The 21563-nt window shown below is 40.8% G+C and overlaps 1 protein-coding gene across 5 annotated transcripts in view; it reads right to left on the bottom strand.

The window, feature by feature from the left end:
• The window catches only part of KDM5B (lysine demethylase 5B), a 113094-nt gene that overhangs the window by 66986 nt on the left and 24545 nt on the right, over positions 1-21563 (bottom strand). For 4 of the 5 annotated variants that reach the window (XM_074977809.1, XM_074977808.1, XM_074977804.1 and 1 more), the window contains exons 4-8: positions 20067-20237; positions 18335-18391; positions 8150-8284; positions 4810-4897; positions 131-237 (exon numbers count right to left, since the gene is read on the bottom strand). In XM_074977809.1, the coding sequence (XP_074833910.1) occupies positions 131-237; positions 4810-4897; positions 8150-8284; positions 18335-18391; positions 20067-20237 (558 nt within the window). The remainder of the gene's footprint in view (positions 1-130; positions 238-4809; positions 4898-8149; positions 8285-18334; positions 18392-20066; positions 20238-21563) is intronic. The other variant, XM_074977805.1, reaches the window with a different exon arrangement.

Raw genomic sequence — 21563 nt, 5'->3', positions numbered from 1 at the left:
AAACACAAACAAAATTACTTTGATACATCCTGCCTATGGCGTGAAACTGATTCCCAGTACTTATGCTATATTATGTACCCAGGACTATCTGCAATCAGAATTAACTGCCAGAAGGGCAGGAAGTACTCACTGCATTAGTGCTTTTTTTAGAGCGCCCTTTTGATTTCTCTCTCTCGAAGTCTCTTGGTTCTCTTTTCTCAGCAGGCTCTCGTTTCACTGTGCCAGGCATTTCCTTCTCTGATACAGGAAGAAAAAAAACAGGCTATTACAAAATAAGTTTAACAACAAATATTTCATAAACATATGGATATTTTAAGTAGCTTCAGTGACCCAAATGACTTAAAAATAAAACACCTGAATTAAATCAGGTTTATAGTGCCTAGATTATTCTTTAATGCACTGCATTCACGGTACAGCCTGGAAACTAGCACTGAGTGGCAAGATTGCATCATTATGCAGGTCTGGGATGACAAACTCAGCTGCAGAATTTACAGATGAGGAAAACTATCTTCCTGTCCCAACAGCTTCCTCACAGTGGAGAAACATATTAGATTAGGAAGAGACCTCAGGAGGTCAACTACCCCAACCTCCTGCTCAAACCAGAACTAGCCCCATTTGTGATGTGATTCCTTGTTTGTTTAAAATAGAGGATGGCTATCCCATTGTCGAACTTTACCTGAACGTGACAGTGCTACCTAAGTGGAAGGAATGCACTGCAGGCTAGGCAGAGTGTCCTTGCCTCAAAACTCAGGATCTCTCAAGTCCATGTACCCTGCACAATGTCACTGGCCATGCAGGTATCCCTATCCTATAAGGGATACATCAATGATTACACTTGCACAGGGCATGGGTGGAAGGGAAACATCTTCAGTACATATTTGTTTTTCACCCATACCACAAGAAAGAAGCTGTGACCTTGGTTGGGACTAGTACCTTATCATTCAAGTTGTTTCTGTCTGGTAAACAGACAAGAGCCAGCCCTGTATGCAATGGAGATCAAGCCTGGAGAATTGTGTTACATAGGTAAATGAGCTCATGTGGCCCTGCACATACATTCCAAGCCCAAAAAAGGACAGCTGTGATTATCTAATCTGATCTCCTGTAAAACAAAGGCCATAGCTGTTCCCCATGCTCTTTTGGGAAACATCTGATTATTTAAAAATAGTTAGTGACAAAGAAACCAACCAGATCTTTGGGAAACTTATTTCACCAGGCCTATTCGGCCTCAAATCTATTTATATGCAGCATAGGCTCTTCTGAGATGGAGTCCAGAATTGCTCCTATAAAGTCTACGATTTTGGGGTGGAAGCCCTCTAGAAGTTCAGTGATTACATAGATCCCAAGGATGACGGATTGTGGATCAGGAATACAATTTCTCACCGAACTTCTTAGAGAGATATGCCTGTTAGTCACCACTCAACTAGATATGGAAAGATGGGTAAATCCATTTTATATCATCCCATCTGAACCACTAAGAGAACCTTTGTGAAGGTCCAGGATGCCAGCCAAAACAAACATTAGAATATCTGCATGAAAGTGATCAGTCATATTGAAAGTCCCAAACCATGTGCTTTTGTCAAGGAAAGGGATTATGGATGCCAATGGATCCATGAGGAATTCTGATTTCTGAATGATATTCAGCTATCATAAGCTGAAAGTGAGCCTCCATTTTCTTTTTTCCTATGCGCTGCGACATATGGAAGTAGAATTCTTTCCCTTGATGTTTATGTAGCACCTGCTTCAATAGCCTTTTGCTGAACAAAAGGCAATCTCCTGATGGACAATTTCCTGGCGAGAACAGTGCCTGAAGGGAGGCCAGGAATGGGGCTTGTGATGGGGAACAGAGAGAAATTCAGTGATATAGCTAGAATGGATAATCTCTAGTACCCACTTGTCCTTTCAGTGTGGATGAAATAGGTAAGCAGACACTTAAGATTGGGGTTATGGGGTGCAGCAAAGAATGGCATTAGTAATGGTACAGGATTCTCAAAACATCCTGACAAAAGTAACCCATGGTTGGTAGCTGGAGTTGGACAACTATGAATGGAAAGGAGGAAGTTTTATATCTGGGGATCAACATCTTCCACATTGTGGGCCACACATGGTATTTCTTCTTGCAAGACCGTGTAAGACTAGATGGGGGTAATGCCACATAAAGATTCTTACATTATGAAGCTCAGAAGCTTTGGCACTATCAATGTTGGTGATGGCAATTACATAAATACAGCCAAACACTGAATATAGCTGAAGTGCAAAGTCTTTTAAGCTTGGGGAAATGCTCCTTGTGGAACAACTTCCATAAACTATCCTGACCTATTTATTTATTTATTTGGTTAGCAAGAGTGGGTCAGATTGCAATTCACACTGAAGATCTGTTGACCGTCTCTCCACTGTAGCTTCTACTGAATTGTTAAACAAGTGGAGACTGGGCTTCAAACTCACCAGGTACAGTTTCAGCTTTTCCTGCAAAGCTTGAAAAGTCTGCCTTGACATCGTCTATCATCAGTTCACAACAAGACACCAAAACGTGCAAGATCATTCTCCTTAAATACACACTGAACAGTTGCAGTTTCTTGAGGAAGCTTCAATATGCCAACTGGCTGAGAAACTAGCTTGGATATCAGGAAAAACTTTCACCAGAAGGGGGGTGAAGCACTGGAATGTTTTACCTAGAGAGATGGTGGAATCTCTGCCCCTAGAGGTTTTTAAGTCCCGGCTTGACAAAGTCCTGGCTGGGATGAATCATGGAACACTAGAACTGGACGGGACCTTAAGAGGTCATCGAGTCCAGTTCCCTGCTCTGTTGGCAGCACCAAACACCATCTAGATCATCCCCGATAGGTGTTTATCTAACCTACTCTGAAATATTCCAATGCTTAACCACCCTTGCGATTATGAAATTTTTCCTAATGTCTAATCTAAACCTCCCTTGCTGCAGTTTAAGCCCATTTCTCCTTGTCCTATCCTCAGAGGCCAAGGAAAACAATTTTTCTCCCTTTTCTTTGTAACCCTCTTGAAACAACTATCCTGTCCCCGCTAAATCATCTCTTTTCTAAACTAAACAAGCCCAGTTCTTTCAGTCTTCCCTCATAGCTCACGTTCTCTAGACTTTTAATCATTCTTGTTGCTCTTGTCTGGACCTTTTCCAATTTCTCCACATCTTCCTTATAATGCAGTGCCCAGAACTGGACACAATACTCCAATTGAGACCTAATGAGCGCTGAGTAGAGTGAAAGAATGACTTCTCATGTCTTGCTCACAACATTCCTGTTAATACATCCCAGAATCATGTTTGATTTTTTGGCAACAGCTTCACACTGTTAACTCATATTTAGCTTGTTGTCCACTGTGAACCCTAAGTCCCCTTCCGCAGTTAGGGTTGATCTTTCTTTAGACAGAGGCTAGACTAGATTACCTCCTAAGGTCCCTTCCAGCAGTAGGATTCTGTGAAACATTCTGTTGCCTGCCCTGTAAGTTCAGCACATTCAAGTGAGTTGCCGTGCCTGCCAGGAATGCTGAGGAGCAAAGAAAAACTTTATCTAGTAGTTGATTTTGATAGTCATGTGTGTTGCCAAGTTGCTCATTTTGAGGAAAGGAAAGGATTTCTTTTGAAAGAGCAAAGAAGTGCTGAAGAGTCTTCCCAGAACTCAGCCATCTGACATTTGAGTGCAGTTACTAAGCTCTGCATTCAGGTCTTCAAGGAAAGATAAAAATTTCCTCTATCTCAGATTTGTTGCCGTCTCTAATTATGTTCATTATGTTGACAGCACTGTGTATGACATCACTTGTCTGTAATAGCTTGCTAGATCATGGTTTTCGTGAATAATACAGTGTACAGGTTGAATTTTTCTAATCTAGGACACTTATCCGGCAACATCTCTAATCCTGCACGCTTTTAGCTAGCTGGACGACCACTTATGATGGATGTGGCCAAGTTTCTGAGGGTCCCATAAAGTTTGTTTACAGCCACTAGTCCTGGTTCTCAAGTGCTCTATGCTGTTATTTATCTGTAATTTAACCCTTAAATGACGTCTAAGAGTCCAGTAAGCAGTGGACATGTTGGTAATTATTACAGCTACAGATTTTTGTTTCTATTGGTAGCACACATCCACACTTCTCAGGGCACATATAGTTCATGTGTTCCACAAATGGATGGAAAAAATTAGAGGGAACATTGGTCCCAGTCCTTTCCCTCACATCTCTTCTTCCTACCCCCTCCACACCAAAAGAAAACAAAAAACCCACAACGAAAATGAAACATTGCTGTGAAACCAGACACCAGAGACTCAAAGGGACTGAGCAAAACAAGGCAATTATCAACTGAACCCAGTATCTAGTGAGGTGGCAAAATTTGCAGATAGTTTTCCAGATAAGTTATTAATATGTTGAGCAGCACTAGCCCCAGTACAGATCCCCAAGGCTCCTTGATATTTATCAATCTCCATTCCAAAAACTATTTATTCTTATCCTTTCTTTCTAGTCTTTTAACCAGTTACTGATTCCTAAGAGGAATCTTTTCTCTTCTCCCATGAACACTTAGTTTGCTCATGAACCTTGTCAAAAGCTTTCGAAAATTCAAGTCAAGGTTAAATTTTCTCATTTAAAAAATTTTAAATTTTCATAAAAACGCAATTTCAAAGAGTCTAAAATAATTACAATTTTTTAAAAAATGCTGAATTGAAAAAAAAAATCATCCTGAAAATATTTAAGGCAGCTCCATTTGCTACACTGGTTTCCAATTCTGAGCTTACAAATTACTTATATAAGGCAGCAGCACCACATTTACATTTTGTTTTAACCCCCACTGACCATTTGCTGGTGTACATCCCATTCGGCGCCTCAAATTATGAGTTTTGGCTTCTGTGGTTTCATCTGTCTCCATCTTAATAGTAGTACCCTTGAAAAATAAATTGCCATATTCAGTAATTGAACCTCTTACTCAAATTTTAGCTCTGATTCTGAATGTTAAATTTGTAACCCAGATATTGCTCATAACAAACTAAGCTGTTTAGAGGTTCTGAGTTACGTACCTGTTGCTTAAATAAATCATCAGTACAGATCTACACACACACACACACACACAATATGTACACACTTAACTAAACCAGAACATTCTGAAAAACTGACCCTTGTCAACCATGTTGTCTCTCCTTCAAACTATGTAATGCTCTATTGAAAAGCCACCAGACCAGCCCTCATAATCATTTCCTTCCACTTCAATGGGCTAAGAATAAGTGGGGATTCAGCTGTGGAGATTTCATCTGGATCAATAACACATTTGAAACATTCACACTACAAGCAATGAACACAGCTACCCCTCTGATACTTGATTAAAAGCAAATAGCTCTCCTTAATCACATAGATCCCCATTCTTGTGGGGATCAAGAAGTCTAACATCTAAAACACTGCAGGACTGCTCTACTGAAACAGGCCTCCAACCTCATGGCACATCAAATAAGCAATGATGCATATAAAGGTGGACTGTGATGCAAGTAAAAGCACTGCAATGAGCACATTATTGTGGCAGGCCATGAAGGGGGCCTTGGACCTGGTAATAAAACAAGCCAATACACTGAGGGACTAGTGACACTAGTAAATCAAAATCCACTTTTGGGCCATGTCTACACTAGCCCAAAACTTTGAAGTGGCCATGCAAATGGACATTTCGTAGTTTACTAATGAGGCACTGAAAAACATATTCAGCACCTCACTAGCATGTGGGCGGCTGCGACACTTCGAAATTGATGCAGCTCGTCTAGACAGGGCTCCTTTTCTAAAGGACCCCGCCTACTTCGAAGTCCCCTTATTCCCATCTGCTCATAGGAATAAGGGGACTTCGAAGTAGGCGGGGTCCTTTCAACAAGACCACCTGTTGGGAAGAGCCACGCCAATTTTGAAGTGCCGCGGCCGCCCGCATGCTAATGAAGCGCTGAATAGGTATTTCAGCACTTCATTAGTAAACTTCGAAATGGCCATTTGCATGGCCATTTTGAAGTTTTTGGCTAGTGTAGACGTGGCCCTGGATACAAAAATCACAATCCACTTTGATAAATGCCAGCAAAAGTGGATAACGGCATTAGACTCGGGGACACGCTGCATTCAGTCTGGAAAGATTTCAAATTGCTTGTTCACAGTAAAGAGTTATTTATTGACCTCTTGCTGGCTACTCCAACAAAGCGGGAGGAGGATGGGTATTGGAACAGACATGAACATCATCTCCTCTCTCATAATGATCATCCTTCAACATGTGTTGGATGGGCACCTGAGTGGGGCCTACGCTCATTGTGGTGAGCCACCATCACCGGAGCTGGGACCGTGACTAGCTTGGGGGGACAGAGAATTACTCCAGCACCCAAAAAAGGATAAAGGTGGAAACAAAGCCTCTCATTCACTAAAAGAAGTTTAAAACTAAGAGCTAACACCTACAGCAGAGAACTATAGCTAGCACTTATTAAGCAAGAGGAAACTTCCACAGACAGTAAAAAAAGAACCGAAGCGGGGTGGGAGTCAGTTTGGCAGCATGATACAGAGAGTGCCACAAAAGCTCCACAAATGATCTGACAGGAGCTGCTAGGGGAAAAAATTCTTGATGTCCATGCACCAGGTATGCACACACCTGAGTGGAATCGATATGAACAAGCACTTGAAGAAGGACTGAACGTTGGGTTTCAGCAAGATCACATCAATGCAGTCTCCTCCCAAGTTTAAACCAAAACTTTATGCAGTGATTCAACCATTATCAGATTTGTTGAGAAATGAAAAAACATGGTTGTCTTGGCTTCTTCGGTGTGCTTCTACTGCCATAAGCACTTGCTAATGATCATCAGTGCAATACACACGCCAAAGCACCAAACAGCAAAAACTTTCCTGGTGCAGAAATGGAAATACTTGATGAGAGTCTAAAAGATCTATGGACTTAAGCAAGGTTTTAAGAAAGTGATGAGTGAGCCCAAGGTAATCTTGAAATTTAATTTCTAAATTAACTTTTTAGACCCCCTTAAGTCCATGAAGGAAAGACTACAATATAATCAGATAAACGAGAATATATGCTGCTTCTTCTCCAAAGGAATCTCTTGGGCTGATATTCTCCTCTTTCATTTACTTTGTGTCTGTCAGGTGCTTTTACCCTAAAACAGGGGTAGTCCACAGGCAGTCCATGGGCCAAATTCAGACAGACAGATGTTTTTGAATTGACTGTGCCTTTTTTTTATTTATTTATCATTAGTTTTATTGTTTTGTATAATTTTCACTGGAGTCTGGATCATCACAATACAGTATCTTGATCAATAGATTTGGAGCTTAATAAAAATAATTGATTACTCATGTCCTAGACTGTCAACTCATATTAAGTTCTCTATCATTAACTCTTCCTATTGTCTTTAGGCAGATCTTTTTTTCACCAAATCTCCCAATTCTGCAGTGGGACGCAAGAGCCTAAAGTTGTCACCACAGTTTTTTTTAAGCTCTTAATCTTTTCTTTTAAAATGTTTTATTTAACAACTGTGATTTAGTCCTATATATTATTATTGTTGTTATTATTTATTATCATTATTATTTATTATTATTATTATTATTATTATTATTAACATAAAAATTTACTTTCAAACATTGAGCTTACAAAAAAAAAAAAAATCAAACATTCAGAAGTTAGGAAGTAATGAAACAAAAGATAATGAAATCATAACTTGGACCCCTTATGCATATCCATTTTTAAAAGTCCCTTAATTTTTTTTCTCATAGAACCCCTGCTCGACTAAGTGCATAGAACAGCCAAATTCCAAGGACAGAGGCACTAGTTTAATGATCATTTAATTCTCACTGAGTTTGGTCTGGTTTGCCTTGTTTGATTATCAAATTAAGATTAATCAATTTAAGAAAGAATCAAACCAGTCAAACCTTTTAAACTAACTCAATCAGACACAGCGATTCTGTTACAGGTGTACTGATACACCGAGTTAAGGAGCAATAACTTCCCATGTACAGAAGCCCTTCCCATGTACAGAAGCGCTGTTATATTACTGCAAATAAAAAGCTAAATTAGATCCCCAAATGTAATGGTTTACATATGCTGCCTGGCAAACCACAGTGGACTATGGTTTTCAAACCAAGAGATGCCCAACGTTTATCCATTATTTATATATTCTCTCACCTCTGCTCTCAAGCGTTTTGCTCGACGTGCAGGGGGACAAGTTTCAGATGGCTGAACAGACTGTCTCTGTGGAATATCGTGGGGTTTGTATTCCTTGTCCTTTGTATCACTGGTGAGGTCTGGCTTCTGCAAACACTAAAATACAGGTACAACTGTGATTGCTTAATGTGCTTTACACCACAAAACAGAACTACATATCACAAAATTGTGTAGAGCCTTTTTGGGCTAGAGTGAAAAGAGTACATTATTTTCACTATGCTGTAAAAACAAAATAATGAACAATTATAGTATCAGCTTGAACATGCAAATTACAACATAGTTGGTTATATTTAATTCAATACAACGGTAGAAATAGAACATTAGATTATGAAGTTTTTTGTTTTTTTTTTTTAAATGGAAACCTGATTAATCTGTTAATATTTGCCTGGAACCCCAAGTTCACAAATTCATTCAGAATTCTTGCTATTAAGCTTGCAATTTCCTGTATCTTTAATATTCATGTCTGGAGAATATATAGGCCCTCCTATTTAATCCCCTTCTGCTGTTTGAGTTTGGCTTTCACCTCAGTATTGGTAATTTCCACTGTCCTAGACTCAGTGAGGCCCAGGTATTTCCTTTTGCAGAGAATACTGGAACTTTGAGTTTTTATTCCAAACTTGAATGAAGCCAAATTTCAAAGTATTGAAATTCTACAAAAAACAATTACTTTTCTCTGCACGGTTCTAATGTTTATGAAATCCCTAATGGCATTTCCACACTTTGTAATGGGTTAACAATTATTCTTGAAGACGACAATATAATTCACAAACTCTTTACTGGTTAGTGTAGCAAAGAGAAATTGATTGCAGGGTCTTAAAAGTTGCTTTGTTTCACTTACGACTTCCAGAGAAATGAGACAGCAACTTACAACTTTTCATGTGTTCCACTTAAAATGCGGATAAACGTTTCTTTTTGAGAAAGTTTCTACATAGAACTTCATTTTGAAAACATTCTAGTTCAAGTGTAACCCATTCACAGAATTTGAAAAAAGAGAAGCCATCACAAAATTAACTGGGAGATGTACACAGCGGAATGAACAATGCATGAGCTCCACTGACACTGGATTCTTTTATACTGTTGAACACACACTGTTGATTAATGGAAACTTTTTACATATTTGGCAGGGAAACTGATGAATGATGAGGAGATTCAAAGTTTGTCAGCTATACAACACACAACTCTACATGCCTTTTCCCTGGGAAAGGAGAAGAATTACCATGTGGAATCTTGGTTTGAAAAGAGAACAGTTGGGGCACCGAAGAGTCAAGATCAGTCTGTCCTTTCTTTTTGAGTATAGGCTGAACCTCTCTAATCTAGAACACTCTCATCCAGCAACATCCATAATCCAACCTTATTTTCTGTTAGCCAGATGACTACTTATCATGGGTATCTCCCGTGGTCCCATAGTTTGTTTCCAGCTACCAGTCCTGGCTCTCAGAGTCCTGTGCTGTTATTTAGCTGCAATTTACCCTTAAATGTTTCCTAAGAGCCCAGTGAGCAGTGCAAGTGTTGGTAATGCTGCTATGTTATAGACAATATTGACCTCCCGTGCTCCAGCAAATTCTCTCATCCAGCACCAGTTCAACCTGAACTTGGAATTAGTCTGAACAGAACCCCGTTCCTTCGAGAGGTACAGTGCTTGGTTCCATGACTCCTTTACACAAGAAGGAGACAGCATTTTTCCAACCAGGTGTGGACATCAGTGTGATCCATGCACGTGGATGATGATGGGGGAGAAAGAGGGGAGATAGCCACTCTGAATAACATCTAACATCCATGCTGGGCACAAGCTATCACAGTGTGTGTCAACTTCAGGATATTGTCAGCTGCTCAGGAAAGCCTGCATGAGTTCTACACTCATCAGGAGCTCATCAGTCTGTCTGAATCATAAAACTTGTATCATAAGGATAGTCTGGTGGCAAGTGGGACCCTTGATCAGGCAGTCATCTAAATAAGGGAAAGTTATAACTTTCTGCCTTCTGAGGTATGCTGTGACCACGGCAAACATTTTGGAGCTGTAGAAAGTCTGAAATGGAGGACTTTGTATTGGAAATGGTCCTGACCCACCACATATCAGCGGAACCTCCTGTGGCGCAGGTGAATAGTCATGTGAAAACAAGTGTCCTGGAGATCAAGGTCTGAGAAACAGTCCCCCTCATCTAGTGCTGGTATGATAATTTATAAGGTTACCATCTTGAACTTTGCATTAACAATGAATTTGTTCAGTTCTCTGAGACTTAAGATAGGCCTCCACCCCGATTTCTTGGTTGTCAGGAAATAGTTGGACTAGAACCCCCTGCCACAGTGCTTGTAGGGAACAGTTTCTTTTGCCCCTAAGGTAAGAAGCTTCTGTACTTCCGTCTGCCAGAGGTGCTCACGAGCTGGGTCCCTGCAGAGGGATGGGATAAGAGGATGAGTAGGGGGGATGTTTGTGAAAGGAACTGTGTAGCCTTCTTTGATAATCTTCAAGACCCATTTGATGGATGTAATCTGGGTCCTAGAATTAAAGAGTGGTCACTCAGACCTTCCACTAATCCATCAAATTTGATACTTTTGGGAGGTAGGGTGCGATGTAGATGACTGGCCCTGTTGTGCCCTATTTTTAGGCTTATTATCATGTTGCGTATGCTGTTGTCTATAGTAGGAATAGTTATGCTCCCTATAGCTATGCAAGGGAGTGTATTTGCTTCTTGTTAGGTGGGGAATACATTCCCAGTGTGTGCAGTGTTGCCCTGGAGTCTTTCATGAAAGGTAAAATATCATCAGTGGTGCTGGAGAACAACTGCTTCCTATCAGAAGGGGAGATCTTCCACCTTTGACTGGATTTCACATGTAATGCCTGAAGATAAGAGCCATGCCACCCTACACATAACTATCACAGTGGCCATGGCCCTAGCTGTTGTGTCAGCCACGTCCAATAATGCCTGAAGGGCAGTTTTAGCAACTGAGAGGCCCTCCTTAATGACACACTACAGGATAGGACATTTGGTGCACGGTAGGTCTTGCACCAGGTCTTGTAACTTATAATAGTTTGTATGATGATAGTTGGCTAAAAGGGTAGCATAGCTTGCAATTTGGTACTGTAACGTAGCCGAGGAGTGTCTCTTATGGCCAAAGAAATTCAATCACTTATGCTCTTTATCAGTGGGAGTAGATCTGAACTGAGGGTTCTTGGATCTGTGGTTTACCGAATCCACAACTAAGGAACTGAGTTGTGGATGTGAAAAAAGAAAACCCAAGCCCTCAGATGGAACAAAATACTTCCTATGTGCCCTGCAATTGGTGGGCAAGATAGAAGCTGGGGTTTTCCAGAGGACTTGGAAGGTTCCAGGATTGCCTTGATAATAGGCAGGGCTACTCTGCAGAGTGCAGATCGTTGCAGAATCACGAGCAGTCTTTACTGTTTATCTTGTACCTCCTGCAGGGTGACGTTGTGGGAGTCAGCAACCCTTTTTAAAAGTTCCTATAAGTGCTGTAGGGCAACAATAGGAGGAGAGGGAGAAATCTGAAAAACCACCTCATCTCTTATAGACCTAGGACCCAGAGTCTGAGTGAGATAACTCCTCCATAAACATTAGAAGCCGTCTGGGAAACAAAAAACAGTGGTTTAGCCAGTGAGGTATGTGCCGACATTGTAGGAGGACACCCAGACGTGTGCTCACACTGAGGGGTAGTATGCCTACAGCTGTGCATGTGAGATGAGCATGGCCAATATATGTCCCAAGCATCCCATGGGACCCCACTGTGGTGGAAACTGGTGCATGGGATATGGCCATGGCTGGTGTACCCCTAAAGCTGATAGGGATGGTCTCTATGTGAATGCCAGGACGGAAATAAACAAGCTAGTGAGTGTCTGCCTTTATGCCTGCTGCTGTCTTCAGATGGAGATGAAAGTGGGCAAGGGGTAGAATATGCCCAGACCCCATAGAGTTCGCTGAAGACAGAAATGGTGTTGAGTACAGCCAAGGGGATTTGTGGATATGATGTGTTTTTCATTGTGCCGTCCTATGTTGAGCAGGTTGATCTAGAGCAGCAGCAGAAGTGGTAGGTGTCACTGGTGGAGGCATATATTGTTTCTCAGGAGCAAATGCCTAAGAGGTGCCCATTGGTGTGGGTCACCTGGTCTCTCCTTCAGATCTCCTTGCTGAGGAGGATCTGCAACTCTCTATGGCACCTGAGAATGTGAGGGTCCCAACACTCAGAGCGAGCTGGTTAAGCTGCTACAACCTGGGAGCCTCTCCAGGGTGATGTAGCTACCCTACCTGAGGGCTTCTGCTGCACCCACACATCGTCTGGCATGTCCCTGAATGAAAAGGACTTTTGCCAAAGTAGCACTTTAAAAGGTGCATTGTGTTCCATACATGCCCTTGCTAGCACACCCTGGCAATGGGGGCACTTAGAAATGCTGTGAGAGTCACTCAAGCAATCGAGGCATGCCCATCAGACATGGGCAAAGCATCTCTGCAGCTATTACAGTTCTTCATAGTCAGGCATTGAAAAGAAAAAAACGGTTGCTCTTTAACAGAAAACTGTTGTTGAAGGAAAAAAAGCCGCTGCCACAGTGCCACAGCTGCCACCGCCCCCTTTTTTTTCTTTTGATGAGGTAAAGATGGTTTAAAATAAATAACTTAAAATTATGAGGGAAGAGGGAGACTAAGTCAAAATTCTGAATTTCTTCAAATCAGGAAAAGAGCTGCTCTCTCTTTGTTCACAGCCAACAATGGTAGGAAAGGAACTGAGGAGAGCTGTGCCATGTGTTCTCTTCTCAGTGTGGTGACATCATCTTCTGACTCCTGTGCACATGTGGGGGGAATGGCAAGGGGGTGCACTGTTCTGCAATGCTTCCGATCTACAGTGCAGGGATACGCTGACAACTATGTGGAGCGCCCACAGGAAGCACTCAAAGAATAACACGTTTAAGTGTACGGTAAAGATATTCATTTCTGGATGGTCATTTCTTGGCGGGAATTTGTACAAGTCTGAACTAACTGAATACATAAAATATGTAAGGTGTGGGGGTGGGAATTCTGCATCAGCACGGGAAATATCTTCTAAGAAGCTGAACTGCAAGGTAAGTAATTTATCCTTCTCTGTTAGTTATGCTGGAATCATCAGTAAAGAATAAGTTACTTGAGAGAGATCTCAAAAGTATTGCCAGGCAATACAACACTAGAGGAAGAGGCCACTTTTGAACATTGTCACTCCATTACAGTGTTACCACAAAAACCAAAACTTGACAGGGTTCAGGGCCAAAATTGTACTGTAAGAGGGAAAAAAAAAATGGTCTAAAAGGTCTCTTCACAAGAAAAGCAGAGCCTAGTAAAAGTATGGCTATCTGCCTTGTAAGTGTCTAACAGAAGCCACTCTGCTGAGTCAGCAGGTGGAAGTTGGCTTACCCTGAGAGAAGAAGAAAATCTTAAATGGGAAATTCTCTGCCTAAAGGCATTATTAACAGCAATGACACAATCATGAAGAAGGCAACATCACTAACAGTTAGATCTCTGAAGACCAAGAAATACAGTGATAATACTCCACCGTACAGCCTACATGAACATGAACGTGGCTCTGAGCAATACCCTGAAGAGTCCCTAGAAGACTTCAGAGGACTGGATTCTTCCTGAATATTACGAGAATAGTGTAAAAAATGCAACAACAACAACGAGTAGCAGTGGAGAAAAATCCCAGGCTTTGTCTTCTCAAGGGATTAGATTATGCTTAGCAAACAAGATCTGCCACCTCTTCCTCTACCCCAGAAAAACAAATTAAAAAAACTTGCCAATATGTTAAAACATTTCTCCTTACTCTACAGCTTCCTTATAAGAAATCATCTTTGTTTAGTTCTGGTTGAATCTTTTGATGTAGTGTGATATGTACCACCAAACTGTTACAACTCTCCAGGACAACAATGCAGCACAGATGACACAGAAAGAATGCATGACCATTGCACATGTGGGGCTGTAGTGGGCAGTGAATATGCAATACAGTATTGGAAAGAAGTGAAGCATTCTTAATTTCCCTACTGTCTCAGCATAATTACCAGTACTAACTCCAAAGGGGCAGGGTAAATGGATGCTTGGGAAGATAGCGTGAACAATGTTACTTTGCCTCTGCATTTTCTTGTGTTCCGCAGCATTAAATATAGATGAATCTCTCATTCTGGGAAGGCAAAAGTCAAACGCTTATCAACCTTTACGTTGAGTTTCTGATGTCCTGGGGAAATGACTTAGAATACATGTGCTTCTTTAACTGTACAAGCAAACAAAAAAAAAAAAAAAATTAAATCTGGGGAGTAAAACAATGTAACAGTCCCACCTAGATGAAACAGGTGACATGCCCTAACAAGGACAATCCCAGAGAAGGTCCCAGAAGGGACCTCTTACGGATTAGGTCTTGAGACAATCTAATAAAATGTTGATCGCCAAAAGGCTAGGAGACATGAAGACAAAGAACAGCCACGATGTGGCTTTCAGGTAGTTTTCAAAAGTGGTCAAGTTAGTTAGGAGCCAAGGTCCCATTTTCAAAAGTGACTAGTTTAATTCACCCCTACATTGAACAATGACTTGACCAGTTGCAAGTATGTGTCTCCTACTGCCAAGTGCTGTGGCTGCAGACTCTTCTTCTCATATATCTCGCTAGAATTTAGTTTTACCAAGCTGTTGATCTCAAGCAAGCAATGGGCTAGCTTGCGACAGGGTAAAGGAAAAGAGATTCGAGTTCTTCCAGTCTCCCAGGAGGTGCACAGTTTGGGTTAGAACAATAGGCACCACTTCACTCACTCCCCACTTTCAGAAAGGATCTGTTTGGAATATCCAGGCACTTGAGTTACAGGAGGTTGGAGCAAAAAAATCAGTAGAGTAGAGCCCTTAAATTTACAGGCATCTCAAAGGACTGAAAATCTGAAGGGGAATTTCATGCTTAGGCACCATCCCAAAGAATAATGCTTTCTTTGGTAAACACCAAGTTAGAACTACATACGTATCAATGTTCAGAAAACATTACAATTCTGATGCAAACCCCAGGAAATTTGAACTTAAGTATGACAGCATCCTTAAGTTCAACAGGGTCCTGATACATACTACAAAACTTGTCAAAAGCTACTACTTTTTGTCACCACAAGTTTGCAGGCATTGAACCTAAATCTGAATCCTGATACCATAACCCAAGCACTCTGTTGACAAAATAAAACCATCTCCCTGAATGCCTCAAGGCCTTACCCAGCTTCACCCGTGGTAGCAAGACCAGGCCTCCAATGGCCACGTGCCTATGAAAATGGCTATTCTGCTCACAATTCTCATCTCTGCAGCAGAAGAGGCTCATGGCAGCCAGAAATCTACAGTCCCAGACTAAGAATTCCCAGCGTCTTAGAAATTCCACCCCTGCAAGTGCATTTAGCATATTAGATCAGCACAGTTCAGCAGAACACAAGTAAGCTTCATGCACCTTCTTGGACCAGGAAAAATCCTGGATCTCCTCAAACTGTGTGAAGAGACTGTGCAAGGCCAAATGCAGGGCAACTGTAAAGATGGGGATGTCTAAGACCTGCGCCATGTCAGGGATGAGGAGAAATGGGAAAAAAGGAGAACCAACTATGGAAGCTGTACCAGAAAGTGAGGACGGGCAACAGAAAATCCTAAACCAGGCAGAAATTTGCCACTGCAATGAACTCCATGCCACACTTTGAAATTACCACCACAAACCTGAATAACAATAACATCAGATGAAGCGGGTCTTTGCCCACAAAAGCTTATGCTCCAAAATATCTGTTAGTCTGTAAGGTGCCACAGGACTTCTTGTTCTTCTCGAAGATACAGACTAACACAGCTATCTCTCTGATACAAACCTGAATGTGACTTTGGACCCCTCATGAGACTTAGGAAGGTAACTCAGCAGTGACCAGCAAGGACTTGCTCAGAGGAAGAGACACTGAAGGAGATTCAAACCCCAGAGAAAACCAACGGCTCTTCAAAACATAGCCAAACCTGATCCAAACATGTTCAGAAAGGAAGCTGGAACCATAAGGGAGTGTATTGCTGCATGATTTGCTAAGTGTACTTTTTTTTCTGTTGTGTCCAAAACATCCCCCACCACTACTACTCTGGTCTTTCAAAATGGCAACGATTCATGCAAACAAAGGAATTTATCTTGAAAAGCAGCCAACTTGTAACGGGTGATAAAAGGTTAAGAGTTGTCAGAATGTTCGGGCATCATGGTAGAATTTCAGCAGCACAAATCACTAATATGAGAAAAATTAACTATTATGGCTGCACCATAAAAAATTAATTACACAGGAAATTAAAAATATCTCTTGTGACCAAGCCAGTGACTGGACAATCACGATACCTGATTTTCAAGAATAAGCATGTAATGCAGACAACCAGTACTCTGGTTTACAAGGCTTTTTTCCCTGAATCAAAATAAATCCCTCACACTGTACTTGAAAAGAGGTAGATGCAGAATCATTGTCTCCTGTGTTCTTTTCCTTTTGGTACTATACAATGGGAAAAATCTCCACCTATCTCTAAAACTAGACAAACATTTTGTTTAGCTGTGCTGGATACTTATTTCTAACAGGAAAATAGCAGAGAGAACAAAAACAGTACAAGCAATGGTGGGAATTTTTAAAAAGGTATGAGAATGATCATCTAGAAAAAGCTTTATGGGATGGAGCACCAACTCCCATACTTCCCTAAATGAAGTATGGGTGTTCCACAAAGCACTATACTGGACAGAGGTGCAGGCACAGTGGGATGCCTATCACCAATGCACCACAACTTCAGTCAATATAACCTCTTATGATGAGGACATCTAATGCCAGCCAAAAGAGCCAACAGTGCATGTGTTCTAGCAATATCAGTAACTGTAAACCAGCAAAAGTCCTCGTGAGAAAACATTCTAGCATAGACACAACCTGAGCTGAATTTTGAATAGAAACAAGAGCAAAACTTGGTATATTTATAACACTTGGGCTGCTTGAACTAGAATGTTTTAGGAAAATGCATAGGTTTCCTCAAGCGTCTTTAGAATAAGTTGCAAGGAATTTTCACTCCATAACTAGTCTGAAAAATATTAAGCATGTGTCACATCTGCTAGCCCTTACATGTGAAGCACCTGATATTTATCTATTTCCTTATACACTATTATGGATAAAAGAACTAAGAAATCTAGCACAGTGTTAAAACAGATAATGATGAACCAATAATTTCTTTAAGCACCCATTAACTTACAGCCTATAAAGTTGGTTTTGCCTGTCTTGATCATCCACAAATGTCTTCCTTCATGTCTCCATTTCTAGATTTATAAATGTACTGAACCATTGATGTTAATGTTTCAATGGAAAACTACTTGTTAAGTACCAAATTTCCTGTTTCAATGCTATAATATATACACAGATAGTACATTGTCAAAAGTTCTTCTAATAGGATATTTTACAAAAAAGGCTATTTAACATTATGCCTTAAATATATTTTTAATAAATTCAGACTATGCATGAGACTGAAGACATTCTAAAGTGAGTGAAAATACTCCTCTCTTCTTAGCATTCACAACATCAATGCAATAGAATAGTTGCCAAAATTCTCAAAATAGTTCCACAGACTGCACAAAACAGCCTCTTACAGATGATCTTGGCGTGCTGTAAACAGAGCATCTTTACAAGACTTACTGAAATATCAAAGAAAGAGAAAACGAGTCAAACTGACAGCTTTCAAATCCAGTAACTGTATTTTCTCCAACAATAAAATCAGAGACCCCAACACTCAGGAAAGAACTGAGCAGATAGCATCTGGAAGACCACTGTCTACCAAGGACATGTGACAGAATGCAAAAAAGATTCTCTCTAACAAAAGGTATCAAATACCAATGCAATGGAGAAATAATTCATTATTAAATAAACTCATTGGTTAATAAAAGGCATGGGTCAAGAAAAAGTTAAATCTAAGCAGGGTGAAAACTGAACCCAAAGAAACATTTATATGTATTCTCTGTTTTTCATCCAATTCATAGAAAGCATACATTAGTAACACACATAGAACACAGTAACAAATTAAAAAACAGCAATAGCTTTCTTTTTCCCCCCTTTTTTTTTTGTTTGTTTGTTTGTTTTTTTGGGAGGTGGGGGTTGGGGTTAATAAATGAAGTTAAACATACCTTTTCCAGAACTGCATGATCCACTAAACACATCAGTTTGGAACAAATGTCAGGTGCCTATTGCAAGAGAGAGCTTGGAAAGTTATATTTAAAAGGAAGCGTGACCTCGCTAAATGAGATCACAAGCAGCCACTTGAGAATCCATGCCTTCTTAAAATGGTCCATAACTGAGAAATTGTGAGGTTAACATCAGCTCTGAGAGAGACGCTTTTTCTAAAGGCCTAGGTTTTCCCAACATTTATGGCCACTTAGCCAATGCTCTATTTTAGAGCACTAAATTTTATGCCGTCACATCCACCCATCCAAAAAAACGGGATTAGATGTGACAAAGCAAAACCAATTGTTTTCATCTTCAGAGTAAACAAAAATGGAAAGATGCTAATTAAAACCCTGTTGGAATGGTGCTCCTTTCCCACCACGCAACATTTACTTCAGAAGAAGGGTGAAATATGTTCACTAAGATTAAAAACAATCTAACAGATGAAAAACCTAAATTCTATTAAGATAAATAACATCAGCACATGTGTCCAAAACCATTTACAAAATTACAATTTTGTGGTCAAAATTGCAGTTTTCGTTTAGAGCCTACAGTCTTCAATGTGATTATCACAAGATATGTAAAGAGCCTTATTTTCCAGCCACTTCTGATTTGCTCATGCTCACGACAAAGCCCGGGTTGGGATGATTTAGTTCGGATTGGTCCTGCCTTCAGCAGGAGGTTGGACTCAATGACCTCCTGAGGTCTCTTCCAAGCCTATGATTCTATGAATTCTCCATTCTCATTTTAACAGTTCTAACCAACAAACACTTATCCTGTTGTTCACTATAGATGCAGACAATTGTCACAAGTTTTTTATTCTTAAACCCACCTACTTCAAAAAGTATGTACAAGTGGGAGTAGAAACCTTTAAAAATGGGTATCAGTAAGTCCTATGTATGTTCATTTCACAAATAAAGCAACACTGATTGGAAATAAGTCTTGTACTCGTATTAATTTCCACCCTTGTTCAATCCTGGGTCCCACCTTTTAATGGCCAACAACTAAAAATGAAAATTTTAAGTTAGAAAAACTTAGCAATTACACTATCAGTCTACATTATGATTTCCATGGATGATCACAACAGCACTCCCATGTTATTCTTGCTCTCTTCATAAAGAAGATCTTTCACTATATTATGTATTTAAAAATGCAAAAGTGAATTAACAAATCACAATAAAGTCACCAAGATTTAATATATTCCACCCATTATCTTTGAATCACATTTAGTCCTAGAGGTATTCATTTATTTTCTACCAGATGGATAGACAATAAATGGTTTGTAAAAATTTTAAAAAAGTTAGCAACACACAGTAGTCACAAAAAGGATATTCCAGAAATTCTAAACACACACTATAAAAATCAGGCTTTTAAAAAAAAAACGTAGAAAGGAGGAAATATAAACAGGCAGTATCCACATAGGTTCCAGGTCCTCAGGTAAGAGTCCTTGAAGAGCCCTTCAGAAAGTTATAGTACTTTAACTGTCCATGTGATAAAGTTTTCTCTGTAGAGTACAAACATACTCATCTCATTACTTTTGTATCTTAAATAAAAGGTGAAGTCCATGAAACAAATAAAAATGCAATATCGAAAGATTTTAAAAGTGCTCGCAAAAAGGAAAGAATCTGCTAGTTATTGGTAACTTTATCCACGTTTTATCTAGTCAGGGGAAAATATTAAAAAAAACACACTCACCAGTAGACTGGCTCCAGACTGGAATAAGTTGTAGGGATAAAGAATACGTTCATAATGGGCACGGATATGAGAACCCACTGCCTTGCCTGGAGCAAAACCCATTTTGATGGCTATTTTCGTCCACCTTCTCTCCTTACAGACTAGGTCAAATCCACCTTCTTCTGCAACTAGCTACGAAGGAAAAAGACAAGGGTTGCATACATAAAAATAAAAGCACTGTTAGTGTAAGGAGATATACTGCCAATTTAAAAAAAAAAAAAAAAGTGTTTCCTAGTGCAGGTGCTACTTAATGCAACAAACACCACCACTTTCACATTAGGAGAATGGCATAGCTTAAGTGCTTTACTTAGCTAGTCAGAAAACTTAAAAATGCCCAAAAAGTTCAGATTCCAAGGCCAGCTGGGACTGTTGAGACCACCTGAAATCTTGTGTAACAGGGCACAGAACTTCCCCAAAACAATGCTTTAGAATGGGGTCAGCAACCTTTCCAAGGCAGAGTGCCAAAATTTGACCTTTGACCTCTATGTATGGTCCAAATGCCAGTGATGCTTTTAAAAGTCACTAATAGTCCTGCTTACAACAGCTTTATTAATAAATAAAGATGCAGAAATTTACCATTCAGCTGGTGGTTGGCAGCATTAGTTTGTTTTTTTTGGTGAGGGGGGGGGGGGGTTTGGCACTAATCCACAGGTGGCATGGCTGCATGCGGGAGAAGGGGTGGGCAAAGCTCCTTCCTCTCATGCCACTCCTGGCACCCATGCAGGGAGTTTCTGACCCCTGCTTTAAAATATGCACCAAAAGAGAAAATTAGGTGCAGGTTTATAGTTCAGTCTACATCAGATGAGCAAAAGAAGGCCCATGGGCCATATCCAACTCAAGAAACCTTTTCATCAGGCCCACAGCTGAGGGTAAGAGTTTTGCATGCTGTCCCTGCCCCCAGCAAAATACGAGCTCCTACTGGCCAGAAACCAGCTAGTGGAAACAGAGAATTTGCTGGGGGAGGAACACAGTTTATCAGCTTTCACTGGCTGGAAACCCGCCAATAGGAGGTGAACGATTTTGCTGTGGATCGGGACAGTGCGAGAAGCCTCCCCTGAAAAACAGAGCACCAGGCGATTTGGGACTACTGGAAGACAAGGAAGCCTGCCTTAGAGTGCTGAGGGCTGGGAGCTGCATATGTAAGCATCTCCAGGCCAGAAACTTCCACTGGCACCCCACTCCTTCCCAGTCCCCAACTCTCTTCCAGATCCTTCATCCCCTCCCAGACCTTTACCCAGGCTAGAATCCTCCCCTGCACTCATACCCTCTCCCAGATCCTACACTTCAATGCCTTGCCACAAAGGTGTGGGGGTGACAAGTGGCAGAGCGGGACTGGACGGATGGGAGTTTGCCCTCAGTCAGCTTCTGTGGTATTTCAAAGGGGCACAGGGCTGAACCACCACAACTGCTCCTCTTGCACCCTCTGCTGGGGGGCCTGCCTGCACTCCAGTCCCCTAC

This window comes from Carettochelys insculpta, chromosome 26 (assembly GCF_033958435.1).
Source record: "Carettochelys insculpta isolate YL-2023 chromosome 26, ASM3395843v1, whole genome shotgun sequence".
In the NCBI taxonomy this organism is placed as follows: domain Eukaryota; kingdom Metazoa; phylum Chordata; order Testudines; family Carettochelyidae; genus Carettochelys; species Carettochelys insculpta.
Note: the sequence above shows the minus strand (reverse complement) of the source record. Positions and strands in the feature narration are given on the sequence as shown.